This window comes from Engystomops pustulosus, chromosome 2, assembly GCF_040894005.1.
Source record: "Engystomops pustulosus chromosome 2, aEngPut4.maternal, whole genome shotgun sequence".
Classification (NCBI taxonomy): Eukaryota; Metazoa; Chordata; class Amphibia; order Anura; family Leptodactylidae; genus Engystomops; species Engystomops pustulosus.
In genome coordinates, this window is record NC_092412.1 from 259,872,005 (window position 1) to 259,897,773 (window position 25,769).

Below are 25,769 nucleotides of genomic sequence, written 5' to 3' on the forward strand. Positions count from 1 at the left end.
ATCCTCTGTGACAACACATACAGGAGGAAATATACATACTACACCTACACACAGCACAGCCCAACCAGATCCTCTGTGACTACATATACAGGAAGAAATATACATATTACACCTACACACAGCACATCCCAACCAGATCCCCTGTGACAACATATACAGGAAGAAATATACATACTACACCTACACACAGCACAGCCCAACCAGATCCTCTGTGACTACATATACAGGAAGAAATATACATACTACACCTACACACAGCACAGCCCAACCAGATCCTCTGTGACAACATATACAGGAAGAAATATACATATTACACCTACACACAGCACAGCCCAACCAGATCCTCTGTGACAACACATACAGGAGGAAATATACATACTACACCTACACACAGCACAGCCCAACCAGATCCTCTGTGACATCATATACAGGAAGAAATATACATACTACACCTACACACAGCACAGCCCAACCAGATCCTCTGTGACATCATATACAGGAAGAAATATACATACTACACCTACACACAGCACAGCCCAACCAGATCCTCTGTGACACCATATACAGGAAGAAATATACATACTACACCTACACACAGCACAGCCCAACCAGATCCCCTGTGACAACATATACAGGAAGAAATATACATACTACACCTACACACAGCACAGCCCAACCAGATCCCCTGTGACTACATATACAGGAAGAAATATACATACTACACCTACACAGCACAGCCCAACCAGATCCTCTGTGACAACATATACAGGAAGAAATATACATACTACACCTACACACAGCACAGCCCAACCAGATCCTCTGTGACAACATATACAGGAAGAAATATACATATTACACCTACACACAGCACAGCCCAACCAGATCCCCTGTGACTACATATACAGGAAGAAATATACATACTACACCTACACACAGCACAGCCCAACCAGATCCCCTGTGACAACATATACAGGAAGAAATATACATACTACACCTACACACAGCACAGCCCAACCAGATCCTCTGTGACAACACATACAGGAAGAAATATACATACTACACCTACACACAGCACAGCCCAACCAGATCCCCTGTGACAACATATACAGGAGGAAATATACATACTACACCTACACACAGCACAGCCCAACCAGATCCTCTGTGACAACATATACAGGAAGAAATATACATATTACACCTACACACAGCACAGCCCAACCAGATCCTCTGTGACTACATATACAGGAAGAAATATACATATTACACCTACACACAGCACATCCCAACCAGATCCCCTGTGACAACATATACAGGAAGAAATATACATATTACACCTACACACAGCACAGCCCAACCAGATCCTCTGTGACAGCATATACAGGAAGAAATATACATACTACACCTACACACAGCACAGCCCAACCAGATCCTCTGTGACAACATATACAGGAAGAAATATACATATTACACCTACACACAGCACAGCCCAACCAGATCCCCTGTGACTACATATACAGGAAGAAATATACATACTACACCTACACACAGCACAGCCCAACCAGATCCCCTGTGACTACATATACAGGAAGAAATATACATATTACACCTACACACAGCACAGCCCAACCAGATCCCCTGTGACATCATATACAGGAAGAAATATACATACTACACCTACACACAGCACAGCCCAACCAGATCCTCTGTGACAACATATACAGGAAGAAATATACATACTACACCTACACACAGCACAGCCCAACCAGATCCCCTGTGACTACATATACAGGAAGAAATATACATACTACACCTACACACAGCACAGCCCAACCAGATCCTCTGTGACATCATATACAGGAAGAAATATACATACTACACCTACACACAGCACAGCCCAACCAGATCCTCTGTGACAACACATACAGGAAGAAATATACATACTACACCTACACACAGCACAGCCCAACCAGATCCTCTGTGACAACATATACAGGAAGAAATATACATACTACACCTACACACAGCACAGCCCAACCAGATCCCCTGTGACAACATATACAGGAAGAAATATACATATTACACCTACACACAGCACAGCCCAACCAGATCCTCTGTGACTACATATACAGGAGGAAATATACATATTACACCTACACACAGCACAGCCCAACCAGATCCTCTGTGACAACATATACAGGAAGAAATATACATACTACACCTACACACAGCACAGCCCAACCAGATCCTCTGTGACTACATATACAGGAGGAAATATACATATTACACCTACACACAGCACAGCCCAACCAGATCCTCTGTGACAACATATACAGGAAGAAATATACATACTACACCTACACACAGCACAGCCCAACCAGATCCCCTGTGACTACATATACAGGAAGAAATATACATACTACACCTACACACAGCACAGCCCAACCAGATCCCCTGTGACAACATATACAGGAAGAAATATACATACTACACCTACACACAGCACAGCCCAACCAGATCCCCTGTGACAACATATACAGGAAGAAATATACATATTACACCTACACACAGCACAGCCCAACCAGATCCCCTGTGACTACATATACAGGAAGAAATATACATACTACACCTACACACAGCACAGCCCAACCAGATCCCCTGTGACAACATATACAGGAAGAAATATACATATTACACCTACACACAGCACAGCCCAACCAGATCCTCTGTGACAACACATACAGGAAGAAATATACACATTACACCTACACACAGCACAGCCCAACCAGATCCCCTGTGACAACATATACAGGAAGAAATATACATATTACACCTACACACAGCACAGCCCAACTAGATCCTCTGTGACTACATATACAGGAAGAAATATACATACTACACCTACACACAGCACAGCCCAACCAGATCCCCTGTGACAACATATACAGGAGGAAATATACATACTACACCTACACACAGCACAGCCCAACCAGATCCCCTGTGACAACATATACAGGAAGAAATATACATATTACACCTACACACAGCACAGCCCAACCAGATCCCCTGTGACAACATATACAGGAAGAAATATACATACTACACCTACACACAGCACAGCCCAACCAGATCCCCTGTGACAACATATACAGGAAGAAATATACATACTACACCTACACACAGCACAGCCCAACCAGATCCCCTGTGACAACATATACAGGAAGAAATATACATACTACACCTACACACAGCACAGCCCAACCAGATCCCCTGTGACAACATATACAGGAAGAAATATACATACTACACCTACACACAGCACAGCCCAACCAGATCCTCTGTGACTACATATACAGGAAGAAATATACATACTACACCTACACACAGCTCAGCCCAACCAGATCCTCTGTGACTACATATACAGGAAGAAATATACATATTACACCTACACACAGCACAGCCCAACCAGATCCTCTGTGACAACATATACAGGAAGAAATATACATACTACACCTACACACAGCACAGCCCAACCAGATCCCCTGTGACAACACATACAGGAAGAAATATACATATTACACCTACACACAGCACAGCCCAACCAGATCCCCTGTGACTACATATACAGGAGGAAATATACATATTACACCTACACACAGCACAGCCCAACCAGATCCCCTGTGACAACATATACAGGAAGAAATGTACATACTACACCTACACACAGCACAGCCCAACCAGATCCTCTGTGACAACATATACAGGAAGAAATATACATACTACACCTACACACAGCACAGCCCAACCAGATCCTCTGTGACAACATATACAGGAAGAAATATACATACTACACCTACACACAGCACAGCCCAACCAGATCCCCTGTGACAACATATACAGGAAGAAATATACATATTACACCTACACACAGCACAGCCCAACCAGATCCCCTGTGACTACATATACAGGAAGAAATATACATATTACACCTACACACAGCACAGCCCAACCAGATCCCCTGTGACTACATATACAGGAAGAAATATACATATTACACCTACACACAGCACAGCCCAACCAGATCCTCTGTGACAACATATACAGGAAGAAATATACATACTACACCTACACACAGCACAGCCCAACCAGATCCCCTGTGACAACATATACAGGAAGAAATATACATACTACATCTACACACAGCACAGCCCAACCAGATCCTCTGTGACATCATATACAGGAAGAAATATACATACTACACCTACACACAGCACAGCCCAACCAGATCCCCTGTGACAACATATACAGGAAGAAATATACATACTACACCTACACACAGCACAGCCCAACCAGATCCCCTGTGACTACATATACAGGAAGAAATATACATACTACACCTACACACAGCACAGCCCAACCAGATCCTCTGTGACAACATATACAGGAAGAAATATACATACTACACCTACACACAGCACAGCCCAACCAGATCCCCTGTGACAACATATACAGGAGGAAATATACATATTACACCTACACACAGCACAGCCCAACCAGATCCCCTGTGACTACATATACAGGAAGAAATATACATATTACACCTACACACAGCACAGCCCAACCAGATCCTCTGTGACAACACATACAGGAGGAAATATACATACTACACCTACACACAGCACAGCCCAACCAGATCCCCTGTGACAACATATACAGGAAGAAATATACATATTACACCTACACACAGCACAGCCCAACCAGATCCTCTGTGACAACACATACAGGAGGAAATATACATACTACACCTACACACAGCACAGCCCAACCAGATCCCCTGTGACAACACATACAGGAAGAAATATACATATTACACCTACACACAGCACAGCCCAACCAGATCCCCTGTGACAACATATACAGGAAGAAATATACATATTACACCTACACACACAGCACAGCCCAACCAGATCCCCTGTGACAACATATACAGGAAGAAATATACATACTACACCTACACACAGCACAGCCCAACCAGATCCTCTGTGACAACATATACAGGAAGAAATATACATATTACACCTACACACACAGCACAGCCCAACCAGATCCCCTGTGACAACATATACAGGAAGAAATATACATACTACACCTACACACAGCACAGCCCAACCAGATCCCCTGTGACAACATATACAGGAAGAAATATACATATTACACCTACACACAGCACAGCCCAACCAGATCCTCTGTGACAGCATATACAGGAAGAAATATACATACTACACCTACACACAGCACAGCCCAACCAGATCCCCTGTGACAACATATACAGGAAGAAATATACATATTACACCTACACACAGCACAGCCCAACCAGATCCCCTGTGACAACATATACAGGAAGAAATATACATATTACACCTACACACAGCACAGCCCAACCAGATCCTCTGTGACAACATATACAGGAAGAAATATACATATTACACCTACACACAGCACAGCCCAACCAGATCCCCTGTGACAACATATACAGGAAGAAATATACATATTACACCTACACACAGCACAGCCCAACCAGATCCTCTGTGACAACATATACAGGAAGAAATATACATACTACACCTACACACAGCACAGCCCAACCAGATCCCCTGTGACTACATATACAGGAAGAAATATACATACTACACCTACACACAGCACAGCCCAACCAGATCCCCTGTGACTACATATACAGGAAGAAATATACATATTACACCTACACACAGCACAGCCCAACCAGATCCTCTGTGACTACATATACAGGAAGAAATATACATATTACACCTACACACAGCACAGCCCAACCAGATCCTCTGTGACAACATATACAGGAAGAAATATACATACTACACCTACACACAGCACAGCCCAACCAGATCCCCTGTGACTACATATACAGGAAGAAATATACATACTACACCTACACACAGCACAGCCCAACCAGATCCCCTGTGACTACATATACAGGAAGAAATATACATATTACACCTACACACAGCACAGCCCAACCAGATCCTCTGTGACTACATATACAGGAAGAAATATACATATTACACCTACACACAGCACAGCCCAACCAGATCCCCTGTGACAACATATACAGGAAGAAATATACATATTACACCTACACACAGCACAGCCCAACCAGATCCTCTGTGACAACACATACAGGAAGAAATATACATACTACACCTACACACAGCACAGCCCAACCAGATCCCCTGTGACAACATATACAGGAAGAAATATACATATTACACCTACACACAGCACAGCCCAACCAGATCCTCTGTGACAACACATACAGGAAGAAATATACATACTACACCTACACACAGCACAGCCCAACCAGATCCCCTGTGACTACATATACAGGAAGAAATATACATACTACACCTACACACAGCACAGCCCAACCAGATCCTCTGTGACAACATATACAGGAAGAAATATACATATTACACCTACACTCAGCACAGCCCAACCAGATCCTCTGTGACAACATATACAGGAAGAAATATACATACTACACCTACACACAGCACAGCCCAACCAGATCCCCTGTGACAACATATACAGGAAGAAATATACATACTACACCTACACACAGCACAGCCCAACCAGATCCCCTGTGACTACATATACAGGAAGAAATATACATACTACACCTACACACAGCACAGCCCAACCAGATCCTCTGTGACAACATATACAGGAGGAAATATACATACTACACCTACACACAGCACAGCCCAACCAGATCCCCTGTGACAACATATACAGGAGGAAATATACATATTATACCTACACACAGCACAGCCCAACCAGATCCCCTGTGACAACATATACAGGAAGAAATATACATACTACACCTACACACAGCACAGCCCAACCAGATCCCCTGTGACTACATATACAGGAAGAAATATACATATTACACCTACACACAGCACCGCCCAACCAGATCCCCTGTGACAACATATACAGGAAGAAATATACATATTACACCTACACACAGCACAGCCCAACCAGATCCCCTGTGACTACATATACAGGAAGAAATATACATATTATACCTACACACAGCACAGCCCAACCAGATCCTCTGTGACAACATATACAGGAAGAAATATACATATTACACCTACACACAGCACAGCCCAACCAGATCCTCTGTGACAACATATACAGGAAGAAATATACATATTACACCTACACACAGCACAGCCCAACCAGATCCCCTGTGACAACATATACAGGAGGAAATATACATACTACACCTACACACAGCACAGCCCAACCAGATCCTCTGTGACAACATATACAGGAAGAAATATACATACTACACCTACACACAGCACAGCCCAACCAGATCCTCTGTGACAACATATACAGGAAGAAATATACATACTACACCTACACACAGCACAGCCCAACCAGATCCCCTGTGACAACATATACAGGAAGAAATATACATATTACACCTACACACAGCACAGCCCAACCAGATCCTCTGTGACAACATATACAGGAGGAAATATACATACTACACCTACACACAGCACAGCCCAACCAGATCCCCTGTGACAGCATATACAGGAAGAAATATACATATTACACCTACACACAGCACAGCCCAACCAGATCCTCTGTGACTACATATACAGGAAGAAATATACATACTACACCTACACACAGCACAGCCCAACCAGATCCCCTGTGACAACATATACAGGAAGAAATATACATACTACACCTACACACAGCACAGCCCAACCAGATCCTCTGTGACAACATATACAGGAGGAAATATACATACTACACCTACACACAGCACAGCCCAACCAGATCCCCTGTGACAACACATACAGGAGGAAATATATATACTACACCTACACACAGCACAGCCCAACCAGATCCTCTGTGACTACATATACAGGAAGAAATATACATATTACACCTACACACAGCACAGCCCAACCAGATCCTCTGTGACTACATATACAGGAAGAAATATACATATTACACCTACACACAGCACAGCCCAACCAGATCCTCTGTGACAACATATACAGGAAGAAATATACATACTACACCAACACACAGCACAGCCCAACCAGATCCCCTGTGACTACATATACAGGAAGAAATATACATATTACACCTACACACAGCACAGCCCAACCAGATCCCCTGTGACAACATATACAGGAAGAAATATACATATTACACCTACACACAGCACAGCCCAACCAGATCCCCTGTGACTACATATACAGGAAGAAATATACATACTACACCTACACACAGCACAGCCCAACCAGATCCCCTGTGACAACATATACAGGAAGAAATATACATACTACACCTACACACAGCACAGCCCAACCAGATCCCCTGTGACTACATATACAGGAAGAAATATACATATTACACCTACACACAGCACAGCCCAACCAGATCCCCTGTGACAACATATACAGGAAGAAATATACATACTACACCTACACACAGCACAGCCCAACCAGATCCTCTGTGACAACATATACAGGAAGAAATATACATACTACACCTACACACAGCACAGCCCAACCAGATCCCCTGTGACTACATATACAGGAAGAAATATACATACTACACCTACACACAGCACAGCCCAACCAGATCCCCTGTGACTACATATACAGGAAGAAATATACATACTACACCTACACACAGCACAGCCCAACCAGATCCTCTGTGACTACATATACAGGAAGAAATATACATACTACACCTACACACAGCACAGCCCAACCAGATCCCCTGTGACAACACATACAGGAAGAAATATACATACTACACCTACACACAGCACAGCCCAACCAGATCCCCTGTGACTACATATACAGGAAGAAATATACATACTACACCTACACACAGCACAGCCCAACCAGATCCCCTGTGACAACATATACAGGAGGAAATATACATACTACACCTACACACACAGCACAGCCCAACCAGATCCCCTGTGACAACATATACAGGAAGAAATATACATACTACACCTACACACACAGCACAGCCCAACCAGATCCTCTGTGACTACATATACAGTAAGAAATATACATACTACACCTACACACAGCACAGCCCAACCAGATCCCCTGTGACAACATATACAGGAAGAAATATACATATTACACCTACACACAGCACAGCCCAACCAGATCCTCTGTGACAACATATACAGGAAGAAATATACATATTACACCTACACACAGCACAGCCCAACCAGATCCCCTGTGACAACATATACAGGAAGAAATATACATATTACACCTACACACAGCACAGCCCAACCAGATCCTCTGTGACAACATATACAGGAAGAAATATACATACTACACCTACACACAGCACAGCCCAACCAGATCCCCTGTGACATCATATACAGGAAGAAATATACATACTACACCTACACACAGCACAGCCCAACCAGATCCCCTGTGACATCATATACAGGAAGAAATATACATATTACACCTACACACAGCACAGCCCAACCAGATCCCCTGTGACATCATATACAGGAAGAAATATACATATTATACCTACACACAGCACAGCCCAACCAGATCCTCTGTGACAACATATACAGGAAGAAATATACATATTACACCTACACACAGCACAGCCCAACCAGATCCCCTGTGACATCATATACAGGAAGAAATATACATATTACACCTACACACAGCACAGCCCTACCAGATCCCCTGTGACAACACATACAGGAAGAAATATACATATTACACCTACACACAGCACAGCCCAACCAGATCCCCTGTGACAACATATACAGGAAGAAATATACATATTACACCTACACACAGCACAGCCCAACCAGATCCTCTGTGACAACATATACAGGAAGAAATATACATATTACACCTACACACAGCACAGCCCAACCAGATCCCCTGTGACAACATATACAGGAAGAAATATATATACTACACCTACACACAGCACAGCCCAACCAGATCCCCTGTGACAACATATACAGGAAGAAATATACATATTACACCTACACACAGCACAGCCCAACCAGATCCCCTGTGACAACATATACAGGAAGAAATATACATATTACACCTACACACAGCACAGCCCAACCAGATCCCCTGTGACAACATATACAGGAAGAAATATACATACTACACCTACACACAGCACAGCCCAACCAGATCCTCTGTGACAACATATACAGGAAGAAATATACATATTACACCTACACACAGCACAGCCCAACCAGATCCTCTGTGACAACATATACAGGAAGAAATATACATATTACACCTACACACAGCACAGCCCAACCAGATCCCCTGTGACTACATATACAGGAAGAAATATACATACTACACCTACACACAGCACAGCCCAACCAGATCCCTTGTGACAACATATACAGGAAGAAATATACATACTACACCTACACACAGCACAGCCCAACCAGATCCCCTGTGACAACATATACAGGAAGAAATATACATATTACACCTACACACAGCACAGCCCAACCAGATCCCCTGTGACAACATATACAGGAAGAAATATACATACTACACCTACACAGCACAGCCCAACCAGATCCTCTGTGACTACATATACAGGAAGAAATATACACATTACACCTACACACACAGCACAGCCCAACCAGATCCCCTGTGACAACATATACAGGAAGAAATATACATACTACACCTACACACAGCCCAACCAGATCCCCTGTGACAACATATACAGGAAGAATATACATACTACACCTACACACAGCACAACCCAACCAGATCCCCTGTGACAACATATACAGGAAGAAATATACATATTACACCTACACACAGCACAGCCCAACCAGATCCCCTGTGACTACATATACAGGAAGAAATATACATACTACACCTACACACAGCACAGCCCAACCAGATCCCCTGTGACAACATATACAGGAAGAAATATACATACTACACCTACACACAGCACAGCCCAACCAGATCCCCTGTGACAACATATACAGGAAGAAATATACATACTACACCTACACACAGCACAGCCCAACCAGATCCTCTGTGACTACATATACAGGAAGAAATATACATACTACACCTACACACAGCACAGCCCAACCAGATCCTCTGTGACAACATATACAGGAAGAAATATACATACTACACCTACACACAGCACAGCCCAACCAGATCCTCTGTGACAACATATACAGGAAGAAATATACATACTACACCTACACACAGCACAGCCCAACCAGATCCCCTGTGACAACACATACAGGAAGAAATATACATACTACACCTACACACAGCACAGCCCAACCAGATCCCCTGTGACTACATATACAGGAAGAAATATACATACTACACCTACACACAGCACAGCCCAACCAGATCCTCTGTGACAGCATATACAGGAAGAAATATACATACTACACCTACACACAGCACAGCCCAACCAGATCCTCTGTGACAACATATACAGGAAGAAATATACATATTACACCTACACACAGCACAACCCAACCAGATCCTCTGTGACTACATATACAGGAAGAAATATACATATTACACCTACACACAGCACAACCCAACCAGATCCCCTGTGACAACACATACAGGAAGAAATATACATACTACACCTACACACAGCACAGCCCAACCAGATCCTCTGTGACTACATATACAGGAAGAAATATACATATTACACCTACACACAGCACAACCCAACCAGATCCTCTGTGACTACATATACAGGAAGAAATATACATATTACACCTACACACAGCACAACCCAACCAGATCCTCTGTGACAACATATACAGGAAGAAATATACATACTACACCTACACACAGCACAGCCCAACCAGATCCCCTGTGACTACATATACAGGAAGAAATATACATACTACACCTACACACAGCACAGCCCAACCAGATCCTCTGTGACTACATATACAGGAAGAAATATACATATTACACCTACACACAGCACAACCCAACCAGATCCTCTGTGACAACATATACAGGAAGAAATATACATACTACACCTACACACAGCACAGCCCAACCAGATCCCCTGTGACAACATATACAGGAAGAAATATACATACTACACCTACACACAGCACAGCCCAACCAGATCCCCTGTGACTACATATACAGGAAGAATATACATATTACACCTACACACAGCACAGCCCAACCAGATCCCCTGTGACAACATATACAGGAGGAAATATACATACTACACCTACACACAGCACAGCCCAACCAGATCCTCTGTGACAACATATACAGGAAGAAATATACATACTACACCTACACACAGCACAGCCCAACCAGATCCCCTGTGACAACATATACAGGAGGAAATATACATACTACACCTACACACAGCACAGCCCAACCAGATCCCCTGTGACTACATATACAGGAAGAAATATACATACTACACCTACACACAGCACAGCCCAACCAGATCCCCTGTGACTACATATACAGGAAGAAATATACATACTACACCTACACACAGCACAGCCCAACCAGATCCTCTGTGACAACATATACAGGAGGAAATATACATATTACACCTACACACAGCACAGCCCAACCAGATCCCCTGTGACAACATATACAGGAAGAAATATACATACTACACCTACACACAGCACAGCCCAACCAGATCCTCTGTGACTACATATACAGGAAGAAATATACATACTACACCTACACACAGCACAGCCCAACCAGATCCCCTGTGACAAAATATACAGGAAGAAATATACATACTACACCTACACACAGCACAGCCCAACCAGATCCCCTGTGACAACATATACAGGAAGAATATACATATTACACCTACACACAGCACAGCCCAACCAGATCCTCTGTGACTACATATACAGGAAGAAATATACATATTACACCTACACACAGCACAGCCCAACCAGATCCTCTGTGACAACATATACAGGAAGAAATATACATATTACACCTACACACAGCACAGCCCAACCAGATCCCCTGTGACAACACATACAGGAAGAAATATACATATTACACCTACACACAGCACAGCCCAACCAGATCCTCTGTGACAACATATACAGGAGGAAATATACATACTACACCTACACACAGCACAGCCCAACCAGATCCTCTGTGACAACATATACAGGAAGAAATATACATACTACACCTACACACAGCACAGCCCAACCAGATCCCCTGTGACTACATATACAGGAAGAAATATACATACTACACCTACACACAGCACAGCCCATCCAGATCCCCTGTGACAACATATACAGGAAGAAATATACATACTACACCTACACACAGCACAACCCAACCAGATCCCCTGTGACAACACATACAGGAAGAAATATACACAGTACACCTACACACAGCACAGCCCAACCAGATCCCCTGTGACTACATATACAGGAAGAAATATATATACTACACCTACACACAGCACAGCCCAACCAGATCCTCTGTGACAACATATACAGGAAGAAATATACATACTACACCTACACACAGCACAGCCCAACCAGATCCCCTGTGACAACATATACAGGAAGAAATATACATACTACACCTACACACAGCACAGCCCAACCAGATCCTCTGTGACTACATATACAGGAAGAAATATACATATTACACCTACACACAGCACAACCCAACCAGATCCTCTGTGACTATATATACAGGAAGAAATATACATACTACACCTACACACAGCACAGCCCAACCAGATCCCCTGTGACTACATATACAGGAAGAAATATACATACTACACCTACACACAGCACAGCCCAACCAGATCCTCTGTGACTACATATACAGGAAGAAATATACATACTACACCTACACACAGCACAGCCCAACCAGATCCCCTGTGACTACATATACAGGAAGAAATATACATACTACACCTACACACAGCACAGCCCAACCAGATCCTCTGTGACAACATATACAGGAAGAAATATACATACTACACCTACACACAGCACAGCCCAACCAGATCCCCTGTGACAACATATACAGGAGGAAATATACATATTACACCTACACACAGCACAGCCCAACCAGATCCCCTGTGACAACATATACAGGAAGAAATATACATACTACACCTACACACAGCACAGCCCAACCAGATCCTCTGTGACAACATATACAGGAAGAAATATACATACTACACCTACACACAGCACAGCCCAACCAGATCCCCTGTGACAACATATACAGGAAGAAATATACATACTACACCTACACACAGCACAGCCCAACCAGATCCCCTGTGACAACATATACAGGAGGAAATATACATACTACACCTACACACAGCACAGCCCAACCAGATCCCCTGTGACAACATATACAGGAAGAAATATACATACTACACCTACACACAGCACAGCCCAACCAGATCCCCTGTGACAACATATACAGGAAGAAATATACATACTACACCTACACACAGCACAGCCCAACCAGATCCCCTGTGACTACATATACAGGAAGAAATATACATACTACACCTACACACAGCACAGCCCAACCAGATCCCCTGTGACTACATATACAGGAAGAAATATACATACTACACCTACACACAGCACAGCCCAACCAGATCCCCTGTGACAACATATACAGGAAGAAATATACATACTACACCTACACACAGCACAGCCCAACCAGATCCCCTGTGACAACACATACAGGAGGAATATACATACTACACCTACACACAGCACAGCCCAACCAGATCCTCTGTGACAACATATACAGGAAGAAATATACATACTACACGTACACACAGCACAGCCCAACCAGATCCTCTGTGACAACACATACAGGAAGAAATATACATATTACACCTACACACAGCACAGCCCAACCAGATCCCCTGTGACAACATATACAGGAGGAAATATACATACTACACCTACACACAGCACAGCCCAACCAGATCCCCTGTGACAACATATACAGGAAGAAATATACATACTACACCTACACACAGCACAGCCCAACCAGATCCCCTGTGACAACATATACAGGAAGAAATATACATACTACACCTACACACAGCACAGCCCAACCAGATCCCCTGTGACTACATATACAGGAAGAAATATACATACTACACCTACACACAGCACAGCCCAACCAGATCCCCTGTGACTACATATACAGGAAGAAATATACATACTACACCTACACACAGCACAGCCCAACCAGATCCCCTGTGACAACATATACAGGAAGAAATATACATACTACACCTACACACAGCACAGCCCAACCAGATCCCCTGTGACCACATATACAGGAAGAAATATACATACTACACCTACACACAGCACAGCCCAACCAGATCCTCTGTGACAACATATACAGGAAGAAATATACATACTACACCTACACACAGCACAGCCCAACCAGATCCTCTGTGACAACATATACAGGAAGAAATATACATACTACACCTACACACAGCACAGCCCAACCAGATCCTCTGTGACAACATATACAGGAAGAAATATACATACTACACCTACACACAGCACAGCCCAACCAGATCCCCTGTGACAACATATACAGGAAGAAATATACATACTACACCTACACACAGCACAGCCCAACCAGATCCCCTGTGACAACATATACAGGAAGAAATATACATATTACACCTACACACAGCACAGCCCAACCAGATCCTCTGTGACAACATATACAGGAAGAAATATACATACTACACCTACACACAGCACAGCCCAACCAGATCCTCTGTGACAACATATACAGGAAGAAATATACATATTACACCTACACACAGCACAGCCCAACCAGATCCCCTGTGACAACATATACAGGAAGAAATATACATACTACACCTACACACAGCACAGCCCAACCAGATCCCCTGCGACAACATATACAGGAAGAAATATACATATTACACCTACACACAGCACAGCCCAACCAGATCCCCTGTGACAACACATACAGGAGGAATATACATACTACACCTACACACAGCACAGCCCAACCAGATCCCCTGTGACAACGTACAATAATCATGGGTAATAATAACTATTTTATTGCGCTCTTCATAGCTCTAACCAGCAGCTGTTATTCTGCGGGATGCAGGACGGGGCGCTCAGGGTGTACCCGCTGCAGCCCAATGATCTGTCCCTGGACTCCATGAGTCATTATTGGTCCCTGGGCGTCCATGATAACCAGTACGGAGCCGTCCAGGCCATCAGCTGCAGCTTCGATAACCAGTATCTTGTCACCTGCGGAGGAGACGGCAACATCTTCACCTTCAGCCTCCTCTCCATGGAGGACATCGAGCGAGACATGAGGGAGCAGAGAGCCAAAGTGCCCTCTCCTAGGGTAAGGTCACCTGACGCCTCTCAGCCAATCACACTGTACCACTGACTTGTGAATCATGTCAGAACATAAGTGATCTTCTGCATTTTGCAGCCGAGTCTGGACACAGAGAGACCAGCGGAGGACATCGAGGATCCAGAAGCTTACAGGTTAATACCATACAATGTATTATCACATCAGCAAAGAATATCACACAACCCCCCTCCAAAAAGTACAGGTGATATGTTCTATTAAAGGGGCTTGTCAGCAGGTGTGACTGTACAGGCTGCAGCCAGGTTCTGTTCCTGGAAAGATGTGTAATCAGACCTCACACTGCTGTGCTCTGTGCTCTCTGCAGCCAGTGTTATATATTGTCCCTGGAGAGATGTATAATCAGACCTCACACTGCTGTGCTCTCTGCTCTCTGCAGCCAGTGTTATGTATTATCCCTGGAGAGATGTGTAATCAGACCTCACACTGCTGTGCTCTGTACTCTCTGCAGCCAGTGTTATGTATTGTCCCTGGAGAGATGTGTAATCAGACCTTACACTGCTGTGCTCTGTGCTCTCTGCAGCCAGTGTTATGTATTGTCCCTGGAGAGATGTGTAATCAGACCTCACACTGCTGTGCTCTGTGCTCTCTGCAGCCAGTGTTATGTATTGTCCCTGGAGAGATGTGTAATCAGACCTCACACTGCTGTGCTCTGTGCTCTTTGCAGCCAGTGTTATATATTGTCCCTGGAGAGATGTGTAATCAGACCTCACACTGCTGTGCTCTGTGCTTTCTGCAGCCAGTGTTATGTATTGTCCCTGGAGAGATGTGTAATCAGACCTCACACTGCTGTGCTCTGTGCTCTCTGCAGCCAGTGTTATGTATTGTCCCTGGAGAGATGTGTAATCATACCTCACACTGCTGTGCTCTGTGCTCTCTGCAGTCAGTGTTAGGTGTTATCCCTGGAGAGATGTGTAATCAGACCTCACACTGCTGTGCTCTGTGCTCTGTGCAGTCAGTGTTAGGTGTTATCCCTGGAGAGATGTGTAATCAGACCTCACACTGCTGTGCTCTGTGCTCTCTGCAGCCATTGTAATGCACTGTCCCTGGAGAGATGTGTAATCAGACCTCACACTGCTGTGCTCTGTGCTCTCTGCAGTCAGTGTTATGTATTGTCCCTGGAGAGATGTGTAATCAGACCTCACACTGCTGTGCTCTGTGCTCTCTGCAGCCAGTGTTATGTATTGTCCCTGGAGAGATGTGTAATCAGACCTCACACTGCTGTGCTCTGTGCTCTCTGCAGCCAGTGTTATGTATTGTCCCTGGAGAGATGTGTAATCAGACCTCACACTGCTGTGCTCTGTGCTCTCTGCAGCCAGTGTTATGTATTGTCCCTGGAGAGATGTGTAATCAGACCTCACACTGCTGTGCTCTGTGCTCTCTGCAGCCAGTGTTATGTATTGTCCCTGGAGAGATGTGTAATCAGACCTCACACTGCTGTGCTCTGTGCTCTCTGCAGCCAGTGTTATGTATTGGCCCTGGAGAGATGTGTAATCAGACCTCACACTGCTGTGCTCTGTGCTCTCTGCAGCCAGTGTTATGTATTGTCCCTGGAGAGATGTGTAATCAGACCTAACACTGCTGTTCTCTGTGCTCTCTGCAGCCAGTGTTATGTATTGTCCCTGGAGAGATGTGTAATCAGACCTCACACTGCTGTGCTCTGTGCTCTCTGCAGCCAGTGTTATGTATTGTCCCTGGGGAGATGTGTAATCAGACCTCACACTGCTGTGCTCTGTGCTCTCTGCAGCCAGTGTTATGTATTGTCCCTGGAGAGATGTGTAATCAGACCTCACACTGCTGTGCTCTGTGCTCTCTGCAGCCAGTGTTATGTATTGGCCCTGGAGAGATGTGTAATCAGACCTCACACTGCTGTGCTCTGTGCTCTCTGCAGCCAGTGTTATGTATTGTCCCTGGAGAGATGTGTAATCAGACCTCACACTGCTGTGCTCTGTGCTCTCTGCAGCCAGTGTTATGTATTGGCCCTGGAGAGATGTGTAATCAGACCTCACACTGCTGTGCTCTGTGCTCTCTGCAGCCAGTGTTATGTATTGTCCCTGGAGAGATGTGTAATCAGACCTCACACTGCTGTGCTCTGTGCTCTCTGCAGCCAGTGTTATGTATTGTCCCTGGAGAGATGTGTGATTATACCTCACACTGCTGTGCTCTGTGCTCTCTGCAGCCAGTGTTAGGTATTGTCTCTGGAGAGACTGGCTGCAGTCTGTATAGTCTCAGCTGCTGACAGGTTCCCTTGAATGATGAGCACCCCAGTAGTATTATGTGTATGCAGATACTGTAGAGGTCACATGACTGCAGCACATGATGTCACTATGGCCGCACGTTGTCTGTATGTATCGGAGTTGATGTTCCTGCGATTTCTTACAGCATAGAAAATGCCAAGCAGAAGCGGCAGCAGGACCTCCTGATGAGGCAAGCAGAGAGTAAGAAGGCCGCCCGCAGGAGAGAGCTGGAGGGGCTGAGGAAGGAGTTCCGGCAACTACTGACGGAGAACCTGGACCTGCCGCAGCACATGCAGATGGGTAGAGCGGTAAGTGCAGAGCATTGGGGAGGTGTCGTCACACTGCTGTGCTCTGTGCACTCTGCAGCTAGTGTTATGTATTGTCCCTGGAGAGATGTGTAATCAGACCTCACACTGCTGTGCTCTGTGCTCTCTGCAGCCAGTGTTATGTATTGTCCCTGGAGAGATGTGTAATCAGACCTCACACTGCTGTGCTCTGTGCTCTCTGCAGCCAGTGTTATGTACTGTCCCTGGAGAGATGTGTAATCAGACCTCACACTGCTGTGCTCTGTGCTCTCTGCAGCTAGTGTTATGTATTGTCCCTGGAGAGATGTGTAATCAGACCTCACACTGCTGTGCTCTGTGCTCTCTGCAGCCAGTGTTATGTATTGTCCCTGGAGAGATGTGTAATCAGACCTCACACTGCTGTGCTCTGTGCTCTCTGCAGCCAGTGTTATGTACTGTCCCTGGAGAGATGTGTAATTAGACCTCACACTGCTGTGCTCTGTGCTTTCTGCAGCCAGTGTTATGTATTGTCCCTGGAGAGATGTGTAATCAGACCTCACACTGCTGTGCTCTGTGCTCTCTGCAGCCAGTGTTATGTATTGTCCCTGGAGAGATGTGTAATCATACCTCACACTGCTGTGCTCTGTGCTCTCTGCAGTCAGTGTTAGGTGTTATCCCTGGAGAGATGTGTAATCAGACCTCACACTGCTGTGCTCTGTGCAGTCAGTGTTAGGTGTTATCCCTGGAGAGATGTGTAATCAGACCTCACACTGCTGTGCTCTGTGCTCTCTGCAGCCAGTGTTATGTATTGTCCCTGGAGAGATGTGTAATCAGACCTCACACTGCTGTGCTCTGTGCTCTCTGCAGCCAGTGTTATGTATTGTCCCTGGAGAGATGTGTACTCATACCTCACACTGCTGTGCTCTGTGCTCTCTGCAGCCATTGTTAGATAATGTCCCTGTAATCAGAGCTTTGTGTATGTTGTTAGTGGCAGCAGGACTGTGATATATGGATTTATACTCCAGGATTGTAGCTTCTCCGTCTACACGGTGACGTGTCCTCACACTGCTGTGCTCTGTGCTCTGTGGAGTGCATAGTGAGTGGTTTTTCCTCCTCTCTATCCTGGTTGAACAGTAAAGTCACTCTGAGCCCAGGGAAGATGCTGCAGTGTAGGGCAGTGCAGGGAGCACAGCAGTGTGAGGACACATCCTGCTGCTCCTTCTTCTAGGAGTTTGAGATGGATCCTAGGATCCGGGAAGAGATGGAGCGGCAGACGTCGGAGAGCATCCGCTCCGTGCTGAAGGAGCTTTCCTGGGAGCAGGAGAAGCACCGGATCGGACTGAAGAAGCTGCAGGCGCGGTGAGTGCACAGCCCCACCTACCTCATCTGGACCTACCTCATCACTGGTGAACGTGATAGGACCCCCTGCCCCTCATGTGCATGTAGTCAGGGGGCGGAGCCTCAGCAATCAGGACCCTCCATGTCTGGGATGAGATCCCCAGTGTGGGGGGCTGTGGATCCATCTCATTGGCTACTTACCTGCAGGTTCCGGGATCAGGTGGAATGTGACACGGTGATAGTCCGCGCCATCAGCACCGAGCACCAGGTGGCCACTTACCGGCTGCTCAGCCTCGCCGAGAAGTTCTACAAGGTGAAGGGGATGCTGGGAAAGAGACGGATGACCCGCTACGACCTGTACCAGAAGGAGGGCGACCTCACACGGGGGGGCCGAGAGCTAGGTAAGTGTTATCCATCCCGAGGAGGGGAGAAAGAGGGTTATTAAGGGCACAGGTAGGTTACCACAGAGGTAAGTCCGGGTAGGTGTGAGGTAGGTGACTGGGGATGCTGTGCTGCAGTGAGGTAAGTCGCTGTCTATTCCATCTTGCGCAGCCCCTACAGGAGGTCATGACCTCAGCGCTGCGTCGCAGGAGCAGAAGCCGCAGCAGTGGACGGGACGACGCTCCGAGGGGAGAATAGAAAGAATCCGGAAAATCATAGAAAAAGCGGAAAAAGCCAAATCCAAAATCTCCCAGAGAAAACAGGAATGGGAAGAGCTGTAAGTTATACACAGGGACCTGCACACACTGCTGAGTGCTACATATACAGGGACCTGCACACACTGCTGAGTGCTACATATACAGGAACCTGCACACACTGCTGAGTGCTACATACACAGGAACCTGCACACACTGCTGAGTGCTATATATACAGGAACCTGCACACACTGCTGAGTGCTACATATACAGGAACCTGCACACACTGCTGAGTGCTATATATACAGGAACCTGCACACACTGCTGAGTGCTACATATACAGGAGCCTGCACACACTGCTGAGTGCTACATATACAGGAACCTGCACACACTGCTGAGTGCTACATATACAGGAACCTGCACACACTGCTGAGTGCTACATATACAGGAACCTGCACACACTGCTGAGCGCTACATACACAGGAACCTGCACACACTGCTGAGTGCTACATATACAGGAACCTGCACACACTGCTGAGTGCTATATATACAGGAACCTGCACACACTGCTGAGCGCTACATACACAGGAACCTGCACACACTGCTGAGTGCTACATATACAGGAACCTGCACACTCTGCTGAGTGCTACATATACAGGAACCTGCACACACTGCTGAGTGCTACATATACAGGAACCTGCACACACTGCTGAGTGCTACATATACAGGAACCTGCACACACTGCTGAGTGCTACATACACAGGAACCTGCACACACTGCTGAGTGCTATATATATAGGAACCTGCACACACTGCTGAGTGCTACATATACAGGAACCTGCACACACTGCTGAGTGCTACATACACAGGAACCTGCACACACTGCTGAGTGCTATATATACAGGAACCTGCACACACTGCTGAGTGCTACATATACAGGAACCTGCACACACTGCTGAGTGCTACATATACAGGAACCTGCACACACTGCTGAGTGCTATATATACAGGAACCTGCACACACTGCTGAGTGCTACATATACAGGAACCTGCACACACTGCTGAGTGCTATATATACAGGGACCTGCATACACTGCTGAGTGCTACATATACAGGAACCTGCACACACTGCTGAGTGCTACATATACAGGAACCTGCACACACTGCTGAGTGCTACATACACAGGAACCTGCACACACTGCTGAGTGCTATATATACAGGAACCTGCACACACTGCTGAGTGCTACATATACAGGAACCTGCACACACTGCTGAGTGCTACATATACAGGAACCTGCACACACTGCTGAGTGCTACATACACAGGAACCTGCACACACTGCTGAGTGCTACATATACAGGAACCTGCACACACTGCTGAGTGCTACATATACAGGAACCTGCACACACTGCTGAGTGCTACATACACAGGAACCTGCACACACTGCTGAGTGCTATATATACAGGAACCTGCACACACTGCTGAGTGCTACATATACAGGAACCTGCACACACTGCTGAGTGCTACATATACAGGAACCTGCACACACTGCTGAGTGCTACATATACAGGAACCTGCACACACTGCTGAGTGCTACATACACAGGAACCTGCACACACTGCTGAGTGCTATATATACAGGAACCTGCACACACTGCTGAGTGCTACATATACAGGAACCTGCACACACTGCTGAGTGCTACATATACAGGAACCTGCACACACTGCTGAGTGCTACATACACAGGAACCTGCACACACTGCTGAGTGCTATATATACAGGGACCTGCACACACTGCTGAGTGCTACATACACAGGAACCTGCACACACTGCTGAGTGCTATATATACAGGAACCTGCACACACTGCTGAGTGCTACATATACAGGAACCTGCACACACTGCTGAGTGCTACATACACAGGAACCTGCACACACTGCTGAGTGCTACATACACAGGAACCTGCACACACTGCTGAGTGCTATATATACAGGAACCTGCACACACTGCTGAGTGCTACATATACAGGAACCTGCACACACTGCTGAGTGCTACATATACAGGAACCTGCACACACTGCTGAGTGCTACATACACAGGAACCTGCACACACTGCTGAGTGCTATATATACAGGAACCTGCACACACTGCTGAGTGCTACATATACAGGAACCTGCACACACTGCTGAGTGCTACATACACAGGAACCTGCACACACTGCTGAGTGCTATATATACAGGAACCTGCACACACTGCTGAGTGCTACATATACAGGAACCTGCACACACTGCTGAGTGCTACATATACAGGAACCTGCACACACTGCTGAGTGCTACATACACAGGAACCTGCACACACTGCTGAGTGCTATATATACAGGGACCTGCACACTCTGCTGAGTGCTACATACACAGGAACCTGCACACACTGCTGAGTGCTATATATACAGGGACCTGCACACTCTGCTGAGTGCTACATACACAGGAACCTGCACACACTGCTGAGTGCTACATATACAGGAACCTGCACACACTGCTGAGTGCTACATATACAGGATCCTGCACACACTGCTGAGTGCTACATATACAGGAACCTGCACACACTGCTGAGTGCTACATATACAGGAACCTGCACACACTGCTGAGTGCTACATATACAGGAACCTGCACACACTGCTGAGTGCTACATATACAGGAACCTGCACACACTGCTGAGTGCTACATATACAGGAACCTGCACACACTGCTGAGTGCTATATATACAGGGACCTGCACACACTGCTGAGTGCTATATATACAGGATCCTGCACACACTGCTGAGCGCTATATATACAGGAACACTGCACACACTGCTGAGTGCTACATATACAGGAACCTGCACGCACTGCTGAGTGCTACATATACAGGAACCTGCACACACTGCTGAGTGCTACATATACAGGAACCTGCACACACTGCTGAGTGCTACATATACAGGAACCTGCACACACTGCTGAGTGCTACATATACAGGAACCTGCACACACTGCTGAGTGCTACATATACAGGAACCTGCACACACTGCTGAGTGCTACATATACAGGAACCTGCACACACTGCTGAGTGCTACATACACAGGAACCTGCACACACTGCTGAGTGCTACATATACAGGAACCTGCACACACTGCTGAGTGCTACATACACAGGAACCTGCACACACTGCTGAGTGCTACATATACAGGAACCTGCACACACTGCTGAGTGCTACATATACAGGAACCTGCACACACTGCTGAGTGCTACATATACAGGAACCTGCACACACTGCTGAGTGCTACATATACAGGAACCTGCACACACTGCTGAGTGCTACATATACAGGAACCTGCACACACTGCTGAGCGCTACATATACAGGAACCTGCACACACTGCTGAGCGCTACATATACAGGAACCTGCACACACTGCTGAGTGCTATATATACAGGATCCTGCACACACTGCTGAGTGCTACATATACAGGAACCTGCACACACTGCTGAGTGCTACATATACAGGAACCTGCACGCACTGCTGAGTGCTACATATACAGGAACCTGCACACACTGCTGAGTGCTACATATACAGGAACCTGCACACACTGCTGAGTGCTACATATACAGGAACCTGCACACACTGCTGAGTGCTACATATACAGGAACCTGCACACACTGCTGAGTGCTACATATACAGGAACCTGCACACACTGCTGAGTGCTATATATACAGGAACCTGCACACACTGCTGAGTGCTACATATACAGGAACCTGCACACACTGCTGAGCGCTACATACACAGGAACCTGCACACACTGCTGAGTGCTACATATACAGGAACCTGCACACACTGCTGAGTGCTACATACACAGGAACCTGCACACACTGCTGAGTGCTACATATACAGGAACCTGCACACACTGCTGAGTGCTACATATACAGGAACCTGCACACACTGCTGAGTGCTACATATACAGGAACCTGCACACACTGCTGAGTGCTACATATACAGGAACCTGCACACACTGCTGAGTGCTACATATACAGGAACCTGCACACACTGCTGAGCGCTACATATACAGGAACCTGCACACACTGCTGAGCGCTACATATACAGGAACCTGCACACACTGCTGAGTGCTATATATACAGGAACCTGCACACACTGCTGAGTGCTACATATACAGGAACCTGCACACACTGCTGAGTGCTATATACACAGGAACCTGCACACACTGCTGAGTGCTATATATACAGGAACCTGCACACGCTGCTGAGTGCTATATATACATGAACACTGCACACACTGCTGAGTGCTATATATACAGGAACCTGCACACACTGCTGAGTGCTACATATACCGGAACCTGCACACACTGCTGAATGCTACATATACAGGAACCTGCACACACTGCTGAGCGCTATATATACAGGAACCTGCACACACTGCTGAGTGCTACATATACAGGGACCTGCACACACTGCTGAGTGCTACGTATACAGAAACCTGCACACACTGCTGAGTGCTATATATACAGGAACCTGCACACACTGCTGAGTGCTACATATACAGGAACCTGCACACACTGCTGAGCGCTATATATACAGGAACCTGCACACATTGCTGAGCGCTGTATATACAGGAACCTGCACACACTGCTGAGCGCTATATATACAGGAACCTGCACACACTGCTGAGTGCTATATATACAGGAACC

The 25,769-nt window shown here is 45.8% G+C and overlaps 1 protein-coding gene across 2 annotated transcripts in view; it reads left to right on the forward strand.

Moving 5' to 3' along the window:
• Positions 1-25,769, forward strand: part of CFAP44 (cilia and flagella associated protein 44) — a 55,192-nt gene that overhangs the window by 16,903 nt on the left and 12,520 nt on the right. For both annotated transcript variants that reach the window (XM_072138958.1, XM_072138959.1), the window contains exons 21-26: positions 16,244-16,523; positions 16,614-16,669; positions 18,933-19,095; positions 20,300-20,430; positions 20,617-20,810; positions 20,962-21,127. In XM_072138958.1, the coding sequence (XP_071995059.1) occupies positions 16,244-16,523; positions 16,614-16,669; positions 18,933-19,095; positions 20,300-20,430; positions 20,617-20,810; positions 20,962-21,127 (990 nt within the window). The remainder of the gene's footprint in view (positions 1-16,243; positions 16,524-16,613; positions 16,670-18,932; positions 19,096-20,299; positions 20,431-20,616; positions 20,811-20,961; positions 21,128-25,769) is intronic.